We start from the raw sequence: 11,513 nt of genomic DNA, 5'->3' as shown, positions 1-11,513 counted from the left end.
TAAATGCAACCATTGCAACTAAAGCCGTACTGTATTTTACATAATGAACCATGAGAAATTTAGAGGTAAGCACTGCCAGAATGTGTTCAGTTTTCCAAAAGACTATTCTCCTTTACTTACATTATTACAACAATAATAATAATTACTTTGCTTGTTTATTTATTTTCAGCTTATCTTCAAATCCATCCCTGCAGTAGCTGCATTGGTCATTGAATGGAAGCAGCAAATCTAAGTTCAACCTCTGATATCCTGATGGTTGGCTTTTCAGATCTTCCACACCTCCAAGCTCCACTTTTTAGTATGTTTTTATTGCTGTACCTGCTTACTCTGAGTGGAAACCTTCTTATTGTGGCAACAGTTTCCAGTAACTCGCAGCTGCACACCCCCATGTACTTCTTTGTCTCTATGTTGTCACTAATTGACATATCATACACCTCAGTTGTTCTGCCTCCAATGCTAGCAAACTTTTTTCTTAAGGACTCACATGTTTCGCTCACAAAGTGCCTCCTCCAGATGAATTTTTTTCTTGGCATTGCTGCTGCAGAGGTTGTTCTGCTCACAGTGATGGCTTATGACCGGTATGTGGCCATCTGCAATCCTTTACATTACTCCTCTATCATGAATCTAGCGGTGTGCATACGGCTGGCTGTGGGAAGCTGGCTTATTGGTCTCATGCTTGCTTTACCATTCACTGTAGCCGTGTCTGGGTTCTCCTACTGTGGCTCCCGCACTATCAATCACTTCTTCTGCGATGTGACAGCATTGATGAAGATCACATGTACCAGCACTCACACGATTGAAATAGTGATCTATGCTATTGGAGCTTCATTGACACTGGGGTCGTTTATTTTGATCATCATATCGTATGTCAACATTGTGTCCTCTATCATAAAAATCAAGGCAAAGGCAGGGAGATGGAAGGCCTTCTTGACCTGCACTTCCCACCTGACTGTGGTTCTTGTTTTCTATGGATCTCTCTGTGCTACCTATATTCGACCAAAATCAGCCATGGGAGATAGCAAGATCTCCTCTTTAACCTACATCATAATCAGTCCTCTGTGTAACCCCATTATATACAGTATGAGGAACACAGACTTTAAAAATGCCCTGAGGCCGAAAAATAATAAGTTAAGTACTATAGGAATGAACAATAACACAATTAAGCAATAAACCCACAACGTGCTGGCCATTACCTGATTGGTAGTCCGCTGCACGGAGGGGTTTATTACTAATACCATCCTGGTATGCTTTACCAGGGTGCTAGTTTTAAGTTGAAATACAGTGTGCTTGCTGTAAACTACAAAACAGGATGGACACCATAGTCCTGTATCCCTTTACATGTTGGCCAATTTCGGTGCCAGAGAAGAGCAGATATACTTGGTGTTCAAAGCACTGGTGTGTGGTAGGTAAGTGGGGCATGGGTGGAGCAGGGATTAGGAGAGAGGGGTGGAAATTGGGGACAGGATGGAAGAGAGCACAGGAGTACTTAGCTGCTGCCCGGCAGGGAAGATGGCTGCCTCCCATCTTGGAGGAGGCTTGGGTCGGGGGCTTTCCAAGCTTCCACCTTGGCTGAAAGGCTCCATGAACCCCTCTCCCAGGTGCTAATGTGGTATAATAAAATGTTTACTGCAGTGAAAACTCTTTCTCTCATACAACTGTTGACATTTCTCTGTCTTTCTGTGGGTCCATTCCATATTTGCCTTTTTGCCGCCAAGATGTAACTTTGATTGCAGAACAAGATTTACCAACCAGTAGTGAACAGGATTTGTTCTGTACTTAAGATTTTGTTGCATTTAATGAACTGCGGAGTTGAATTGATTATGCAAGTATGTCTTCATTACACTATTCATATAGAGTACTTCTGCCATTTTGGATGGCTCGCTATGCATGGTCCAGCATGGTAAGTGGGAAGGGGTTTATTAGCAAGATTGAGAGCGAGAGGCAGATGTAATCCCTGCAGTGTTAATGCTTGCAAGCCAAAAGTATGCTAGTGAAGTGAGTGGCTCTGCTTCTAGGTGAGTGGTGACCAAGAGGGCCGTGGGTGTGTTGTTCAGTAAGAAGGGAGAGCCCAAGATACATCCCTGGGAGTAAGTGCTGCGAGGACCAGGCTATCTGCTTGCGTGCAGGGGTGTGTGATAAGGCTAGAAAAATCAGCAATGCTGTTACTCAGTTAGTGTGCTGTTCTTTTAGGCAGTTTCTGCTGTGTGATTGTTGATTGTGGGAATAGTGTAAGGTGGAAAAAATGAGTGATGGAGTTTAAAGGAACAAACAGGTCATTTGACATTGTTGGAGTATTTGCTTATTGTTGCTGAATACAAAGTTTAATTTTCTTGTTCAGTTTAAAGGATGATGAGGGTATCCAGTGTTTTTACCACAGACTTTTCACTTCAGATTGATTTACTTACCATGTGTCTTTCAAAAAGAAGTTGGTGGGTTTTGGTGAAGCAATATGGGATGGGGGAGGGTAAAGCCAAGAGGGGACAAGGTGGTTTCCCGCCACATTTTGTATGAAATAAAATTGATACCAAATGTGCATGACAAAACGAGGTAAACATGTTCGATAAGACCAACCCAAATACATTCAATCACCAGTACTTTCTAGCCAGTATGTTATATGTGGGGACGTTGTATGTTCATGTGAATGTCAGTATGATTCTATTTTTTTTTTTTTTAAACACTAAACAGACTGGACGTTTTGAGAAGCAGCTGCTTGTAGTGCGGCTTGCCAACGCATTGCGGTTCTTTGCTGTAGTGTTTCTGGAGTTTCCAAATGTTCTGATCAGTGGCAGTTGAGAAGGTGAGCCTGAGTTGTCAGTGCAGAGGGAAAGGGGAAGAAGATGATTCTCTGTGCGGTGGGGACTTTGAGTTCTGGGAGCTTTGAGTCCTGATGAGTGGAGCACTCTGCTAATAGTCGCAGTAAAAACTCCATCTCTGCTTCAGGTCATTGTGGTGAGTGCATCTTGGTACCTGCGGAGGGTTAATGGCATTGCTTCGGTTTACTGCTGCCCGCCATGCGCCAGAGCATGCTGTGACTGATCAGGATGGCATCCACTGTGTACTAGGGTATGTACCAAGTGTTTAGTATTGTCTTGTACTCACTCACGCAGAAGATGGTTGCTGGTCCAGGTGTGGCATGTGTTGCCCTACTTGCTTATGTGTGAAGCTAACCAGTCTAGTTCATGGTTTGTTGCTTTCGGTGGCAGAAGGGTAATCTCCTGCTTGACAGGTGGAGCCCATTATGCTAGCTCACCATCTATTTGTTCTTATTGTGGACAAGGCAGGACGACGGGAAGTATTTTGTGGAAAATATGCCCCTAATGCCGAGTAAATCTGGTAAAAGCCATTACAATCTAAGAGGGAAAAAGAAGGTGTTACTTCCCAACATTTTAATACATGGGACAATCAAGTCAACCTCCATCCTGCAGGAACAAGAATCTGTTCAAGGAGATTGCTCTGTGAAGTGTAATAAAAATAAAATTACAGCTTATTTTAACGGCCCTATGGAGGGTGAAGGTATGACTCAGGCAGCCGTGGCAGTGACATGTGGCCATCCTGACATTTTTACTGGATTGGCCAACAACAATTCACTACTTAATCTGTGCTATTTCCTGCAAGCAAGGTACAGCAGCTCCCAAATATGAGTAATGGTGCTCATAGATAGTACGCACTCAAGTTAGTATGTCCCCAAATGTCAGGCTCACAGGCTCACCTAAATTAACAGGCATATTACAGGATGGAGAGAGATCTGGTTCCAGGTGTGAGTGTTTCATTTAAGCAGGTGGACCATTGAGAGACTGTTAATTTTGCATTAGAAAATCCTGCCTACATTGTGCCATCACATCCATGGAGAGGTGCAAAAACACTCGATTACACTCAAAGTTATTGAAAGTTTAATGGTGAGCCATCTGTGGTTAAAAAACACAGGGAATCTAGGTATATCCTCTCACACACCTGCAGTGGCGCAGGGCAGTTTGCAGGCAGTTGTAGAACGTTGTGAGAAGGTGCTAGAGTCAGCACAAGTAGAAGTCCACCCTCCACCGTATACAGTATAGAAGTTAGTGCTAACCGCCTATTTGACTCTATCATGTCTCAATAAGAACACAACAAAAAGCAGAAAAAGAATAATGAAGGGTGTACTTCTTCTCTTCGATTGTCATTGGTAATTGAAGAACCGCCGATAGGAAGTGATGCCCAAGAAGGCAGTCAGTCAACCCCAAAAAGATCTCGTAAATTGAAAAAAAACCCAGTTGGCAGGGGATAAGGGCCCGAAACAAAGTGGGTAATCTCACTAGCTTAAAGTCAAGAGAGCCGAAGAAGATCAACAAGACAGATAGACCTTTCAATCACTTCCAAACTTCCAAATACAAGTGGGGACCAGAGAGATATTAATGCCTATGAGGTTGAACATGTGTTGAGTGTAATGCCAGCTTCACAAGTGGAAGAGGCAGATGGTAAAACCTTGAAAGTGAACATGAAGAGGCTCTGCAATGTGGAGGTTAAAAAGACTGATGCCTCCCGACCCATCACCTACTTTACTGTACCCAACTTATTTGCCTCAATCAACAGTGTAATGAACAGAGGGAGGGTTTTTCAACGTTCTGGTAATATTCCTGACCCGAGGGTAATTAGCTGTGTGGATTTTGAATATGTTGAGTTATCGAGGGTGCACTGTTTTGCATCGAAGTGGTGTCATTGGTGAGAGCAAATGTTGACTCCCTCAGCAAATGGGGCTATGACATTGACGTACCGCCAAATAGGCACTTCACTAATAAGTGTGAATAATGGTGGGGGTTGTCATATACCAGAGATGCATCAGACTGTTCTGAAATCTACAAATGCTGTGATAAACCAGGGGGGTGAAGGCAAAGCCGTTCAGTCCCAATGGAATTGGTTATTGTCTTTCTTGCCCATAATGTAAAAATCTTGGAATACCATGGGTCACTCTCATTTGATTGATGATGAAGTTGGTTCTGCTACACTGCTGAGCAGGGCAGACATTGCATTGCTCCAAGAAACCTGGATGGCGGGACATGCCTCTTTTGATGGTTTCACTTTCTATCAAAGGAAAGCGACCAAGTGGCGATTGGGTCGGCCATTAGGAGGCTTAATTACACTCTGTGCCAACAGATATAAATCATATTAGTTGGACTGTGAGGGGGAGAATGCCCAAGTGCTGGCAGTAATGTTGGTGATTGATAAGCGGTGGCCCCTGTTGGTGGTGCTCAAAAACATCAAAGGAATCCCAGTTAACACTACTCAAACAAACATTTGTGACTGTAAACTCTATATGTTTACGGGGTAGAATAGACTCTAATAAACGTGAGCCAGAGCTATTGAGACAGGTTATGCAAGCATGCAAAAAATAATTTGTCAAAAAACATTAGTTTAATCATATCAAACATGGATTAAAAAGTATTAAATCAATAAACACATACATAAACATGAGTTTCAGTGCTGTTGTAGTTAATAAAAACTGGTCTATAGGAATACAATACAGATCCTACAAGTGGCTAATATTCTAGAACCACGTCAAAAGATGCAAACCTAATATTAGTGCATAGAGTAGGCCATAGGTTGGCTAGTGCTGTTGGTTTATGTCTCTGTTAAACTACAGAGATTATAATCTCAACATGTTTCTGTTCTTTAGGGTGATAGGTACTGAACATTCATCAGGAGAGACAATTCACATCAGATTCCTATTCAGCGGATACAGCTGGGATAGAAGTTAAAACAAACATAACCTGTTGGGTTAGAAAAAAGGAGAATTGACTCAGCTATAAAGGCTTAGAAACTCTAAAAGTTCTATAACTGAACAATGAACCAGTATCCAATGGCTTAAGTTACCTTGATAGGTTCATGTGGGGGTGAACAGTGAACAACTTAACAAATCAGTTGTGGGAGAACTATTAATAATCTGCTGTTGCAAAACTGCAAGAAAAGCATGAAATTTGCCTTTCAATCGCATGCAGGGGTGTTGCTAGGTCTGGCAAAGATCCGGGGCTACACTAATGTCAGGATTGTCAGGACTCGGGGCTAGCTAGTCTTTGGGTTGTAGACCCTGAGATTCTATCTGGGGCTTCAACCAAAAGACCCGGGGCTATAGCCCCCTAAGCCACCCCCTGGCAAGCCTCTGATCGCATGCAGTGCTACTAGAATCTCTCAACACATAGCTGGTAATGTGTAAGTCATGGCAAGGCAGTTAGATGTGGCGGGTAACCCACCTGTTGATTAGGCTTGTCTTTGTGATGTGTAGTAGTTTGTTAATCAACAAAGGGTAGTTCCTTGTGTGATCGGCAGTCAAGAGCCTAGTTTAGAAAAAGGGACCTGTGGTTAAGGAAGGTGCTCCGTAGATCCCAATGATTATGGCGTCCACTGGATTCTAGGTACGCCCACCTGGTGGTGACCAGTGCTTTTATTGGTGGTGAACATATACGATCCCCCCGTGGGCAAGTTTACAGATGCATCCCAGACATGCATTGCATCTTTGATTTATTTGCCTCATTACGCAATATAAATATGTTGAGATGGATATTGTTGGTGGGGTGATCACAAGATGTTTGAACATTCAAATTGTGAGAGGAGAAGGTGTTCAAATAACTAATGATCATTGTGTGGGGGAAATAGTGTGAATGTTGTGCGGAAGTGGGAGCAATGTATGAACAATCTTGATTTAGTTAGAACTAGCTGATATACCCGGTGTTGGCTGGGACTTCATTGTCTCATAGGTACTGTTTGTTTGGAAATACCTTAAGGTACCTTTGTAATTTATGTGAAGGGTCGATAAGAAAGGTGAGAAGAATTCATTAATTTCGATTAATCCATATTTTACCAATTTCTTCCTTAGAAGGAGTACACAACACAACGTTTTGTTCTTCTTAAAAACTCTTTCTGAAATGTATATCTGTACTTGGAATGACATGGAGTTTCCTGAGCAGCATGAACGGTGCCAACAATTTATGGACCTAAATTTCAATATTACCAAAATACATGTTCATTGTAAGGCTTGTTTATAAACCACATTTTTTGTTTTTCCAGTTGGAGCAAAGATATACGACTGATTCAGGGAACCCACTCTAGAACATGAAACATAATACTGCCCATGGGAGAAACATGGAGTTGATACCACTGTACTTGATTAACTGGCTGTGTGCTTTGTTGATGGTTATACCGAATGCCAGCCTGACCGGGAACTATAGGCTCTTGACACTGAACAGCATGTCTGTCGGAATGAGTGGAATGTGGTGAATAAATACATCTTTTCGTTTTCGCTTCCCGGTCAACATTGTCATGTCAATTACGTTGGGCATAATTATTTTTTAATGCAAAGCCTTGTACGAATCAAGAACACTACTAAAAATGCAACAGACTGAATCCCTAAGCACAACTACAGCACACTCCATGCTAAATCTCAAAGCACAATTTAAATATTCAATATATGCTCTAATAACTCTTTCACACTATTCATAAGAGAGTAGCAATAATGTCTGTTGCACCTCTTTATATAGCAACAATTTGGAAACTTCTGGAATGCTACCTGCCTTCAGCTTCGCCTCTCACATCCATTTGCCTCCCATATGCCTCGTCTTCGCCTCCCCATATGCCTTTGCCTTTCACCTCTCATACGCCAATGCTTCGCCAAACAACAAACCCACAATTTGGACACTTCTGGAAGGCTTCCTGACTTCAGCTTCACCTCTCAGGTCCATTCACCTCCCACACACCTTGCCTTTGTCCTCCCATACGCCTTTTCTTGTGCCTCTCATACACCTTTGCCTATCATACGCCAACACTTTGCCAAGCCACAAATTCACAAACAAACCATTTTTTGACTTTTAGATATATAGATGAATGGTTGCATTGATGGCAACTCGATGCCGTCACCAATATGGAGGCGCGATTCAGCAGCGAGACACAATGTGATGTGAAAACAATCGAAATACATTAAAAAAATATGAAATACAATGGGACGGGGAGGACAAAGCTACTATGCCTTGTGAGTGTTCAGAACGTGCAAGTGCAGAAAGGAAGGGCAATGGGATAGGTGCTGTTGTGCTCATGGGTGAACAACAGGTGAAGTGCAATGTAAGGTAAGTGCGAGCCTCCAGGGTGGAGGGTTAGCCGAGGCAAGCACTGAGAATAGACAGAAGCTGGGGGGATTCAGTGTGGGAGGTCACTGCCCCATGGATGCATAGGGCCCTGAACACCAAACAAGCAACTGTGAGCTTAGCAGAGGAGGAGGTAACGAGGAAAGTCTTGAACTTCTGGAATCTAAGAAAATCCTGCTCAAGATGAAGCGTGAGGGGGATCTTGAGTGATTTTTCTAGGTATATGTCCACTCAAAGGGCTGCACATTTCTTCACCCTTTGCCAGATAGCCTGGCACAAAGTGTATCCATGATCACTTCTCAATTTCTCCCCATTCGAGATTGCACATGTGTGAAACATTATGGTAACAATGCTAAAGTTGCTTTTGCCTCTGAATTCTTTGAGGTCAGAATCCTCTGAGTCTCTCAAATTTCCTTGATCTAGCTCACTGAAGAACACTTTCAATTTCATTTTCCAAATGAGTTTGTACAGTTCGATGTTAGAGTCATGTATGTTGGGACAAAGCTTAGTCCTTTCCGAAGAAGTCACAACTCTTCAGAAAGGACTAAGCTTTGTCCCAGTGAGCTAGAAGAATGAAATTTGAGAGAGTCAGAGGATTCTGACCTCAAAGAATTCAGAGGCAAAAGCAACTTTGTTCCTCCCATTTCAGTTCCTTCTGTGGACATTTTCCAGAAACAGGTCACTAGAGACCTAGAGAAGATTAAATTCAAACAATCTCGGAATTTCAATATGAAACCACGTGAACTTAAACTCATAAGAAACCTATATGGAGATGACACTATAACCATTAGGGCTGCAGACAAAGGGGGAGGTTTAGTTCTACTAAACACAGGAGATTACGAGGAAGAATGTATGAGACAGCATAGTGCTTTTAACACCTAAGCAAAACTCGATTTGGATCCCACAGAAGAAATTCGACACAATCTGGAAAGACTTCTAGAAAGGGCAGAGGAACTCAAATGGATGAATCAAAATACAAAGAAATTCCTTATCAACATGCATCCGAAGATACCTCATTTTTACACTCTCCCGAAGATACATAAGGACATACATAAGCCTCCGGGAGACCCATAGTAGCAGGAATCAACAGTATCCTTGAACCACTGGGCAAATATATTGATTACTTTTTACAGCCATTGATTCAAAAGACAAGCACTTACATCAAAGACTCCACACATTTTTTGCAACTTCTCAGAACCATTCCTTTCGACAATAATAACATCTGCTTCATGGTAGATGTTAAAAGTCTATACACATCTATCCCTCATGACCTAGGTAGAGAAGCGGTGGAGTGGATGCTTCTAAAAGAAGGAGATATAGGGGCACAAAAATAATTTATTATGGGACTTTTGGAATTTATCAGCAATAACTCATACTTCTGTGTGTTGTGCTGACTATTGATTGATTGAACTTAGTTCAACACCACTGTACACCCAATGCTGTTGTTTTATTATACTTTATCGTCTGAACCGTTTTATTGGCTCAAATTATTGCCAATGTTTTGTGAAGCTTTTTATTCTTGTTTTATTTTTGTTTTACTCCTGTCCTGTTGTATGTTTGCCTGTTCTTTTATTACTTCATACTTATTGTTATATAAATATTTTGTCTTGTTTTAACCAATATGTTTCATTGACTCGGTTTTTGAGTGCTTTCACTTTCGTTTTTGTCATTCTTTATGGATGTAATGTAATTTGTTTTGAAAAAAATGAGCTTACTCAGCTAAATTAAAATAAAAAAAATATATAACATAAGCAATCTATAAGGTGAATGCAATACTAACTACAAGCAAGAAAACCTCAATAGCATAGAAATGTGAGAATAACGGGCAGCCATCTTTTCCAAAATGGAAGCCACAGCAAGCTATGTTAACACAGAAAAGCTGTCAGGCTCCTGTAGAATAAGATGCTAAAATTACAGAAATACACATCTATGCAGAGCTTAGACAGTGGCACGAAGGCCGAGCCAAAGTTACCGATAACTCATCATCACAGAGGAAAGCATGAGAGAACGATTCCCAGGTGCAAGAATAATTCTCCCAAATTAATTAAAGTCTGTAAGATCACAATGGACCATTGTATGCCAGGTGCAGGATAATTATAAGTTAGAAGATCCTATGAAAAGTAAACTCAAGAGTGCCTCCAGTGGTAAAAGAGATTATAACATTCATATTAATATTAGCAAAAATAGTCATAAATATAGGGTGAATTAATTCCAAATGAGGCCCTCTCACATATGGCTCATAATTCAAGAACACAGTCTATTCATGAGTGCAAACACAGGTAAGATACTGGCTTTACTCCTCACGCATATTCTCAGACACAAGGCACCTTACAATATTAACTACAGAGCAGATCACCCTTTCTTGAACTGCCCCATTTTGGCTCATGGTTTGATGGCATGTCAGTTGCTCAGGGTTGGTCAGTATAAAGCCAACCAATCAGAAGTTTTGATGATTTACCAGACATTGGGCCTCATTACGAGGTTGGAGGCAGCCATGGCGCTATTAGCGCCATGGCTGCCTCCAAACTCGTTCCGACTCCGCCCTGGTGAATGGAGCAATTACCGGTCCATTCCAAGGTTGGTGGGACCGGTAATTCCCCATTCACCAGGGCCATTCCCCATTCCCATTTCAGCCCCAATAGGGCTCAATGGGAATGGGGAATGTGCTAATAACATTACCACAAATTGTGGTACCGTTATTAGTTCTAGAGTCCCTTTACGGGTCCTGTCCTTAACGACTGAAAAAAACAGGAGTTAAGGAAGGACCCGCAAAGGGAACTCGTAGTAGGCCGGTAAGGGATTACCGGCACTGGTGCCCTTACCGGTGCCAGTAATCCCTTACCGCCCACCTCGTAACAAGGCCCATTATGTATTAAGTAGCCAATGTGTTGCCTTATTTATGATGTATTTCTTTTATTATCATTTTAGAGGTGGTCCCAGGAGGAGTTTTTTTAAGAGAAGGACCCAATCATAACACTAACCGTAACACTAAAAATTACAGAAATTGTACATAGAAGTCCCTATTAACCAATTCCTTACCCCCGTAGGTTTCAGCACAGTGTGATGTCATGTATGACATCTATCCTATTTCTAATCTACTACTGAGCTCACTGAGGGCTGTGAGCTCATTGCATGTCTGCATGGCACTCCTAGGGATCTGAGGAGAGGTAGACCTCACCAAATATGAAAAATCGTTCCTAGCGGTGGCATTGGGAGTGGGAAAACAGCTGATCGCCACAACTTGGGGTTCGGCAGAGACAATATGCCTGAACCGATGGATCAACGAAGTAAGCAGATGCGCATCTCCGGAACGCTGCATCTACAATGCGAAAGGCTGCCCCCGGAAATTTGAAAAGATATGGGGGAAATGGCTAGATGTGTACTGAGAAATGTCTCTCTCTCCCCACC

The 11,513-nt window shown here is 42.1% G+C and overlaps 1 protein-coding gene across 1 annotated transcript; it reads left to right on the top strand.

Moving 5' to 3' along the window:
- The first annotated feature begins 213 nt into the window (after positions 1-213).
- LOC138562816 (olfactory receptor 2D2-like) lies at positions 214-1,170 on the top strand. Its single transcript, XM_069642792.1, has one exon. It carries the CDS (start codon positions 214-216, stop codon positions 1,168-1,170), a length of 957 nt encoding a protein of 318 aa, XP_069498893.1.
- Positions 1,171-11,513: the final 10,343 nt, after the last annotated feature.

This window comes from Ambystoma mexicanum, unplaced genomic scaffold, assembly GCF_040938575.1.
Source record: "Ambystoma mexicanum isolate Mex_15411 unplaced genomic scaffold, UKY_AmexF1_1 Mex_scaf69, whole genome shotgun sequence".
Taxonomy (NCBI): Eukaryota; Metazoa; Chordata; class Amphibia; order Caudata; family Ambystomatidae; genus Ambystoma; species Ambystoma mexicanum.
The sequence above is the reverse complement of the archived record's forward strand: the minus strand, read 5'-3'. Positions and strand labels throughout refer to the sequence as shown.

Bases quoted from the DNA above. Each gene is read 5' to 3' on its own strand.
- LOC138562816 (XM_069642792.1), top strand. From the start codon at position 214: ATGGAAGCAGCAAATCTAAGTTCAACCTCTGATATCCTGATGGTTGGC.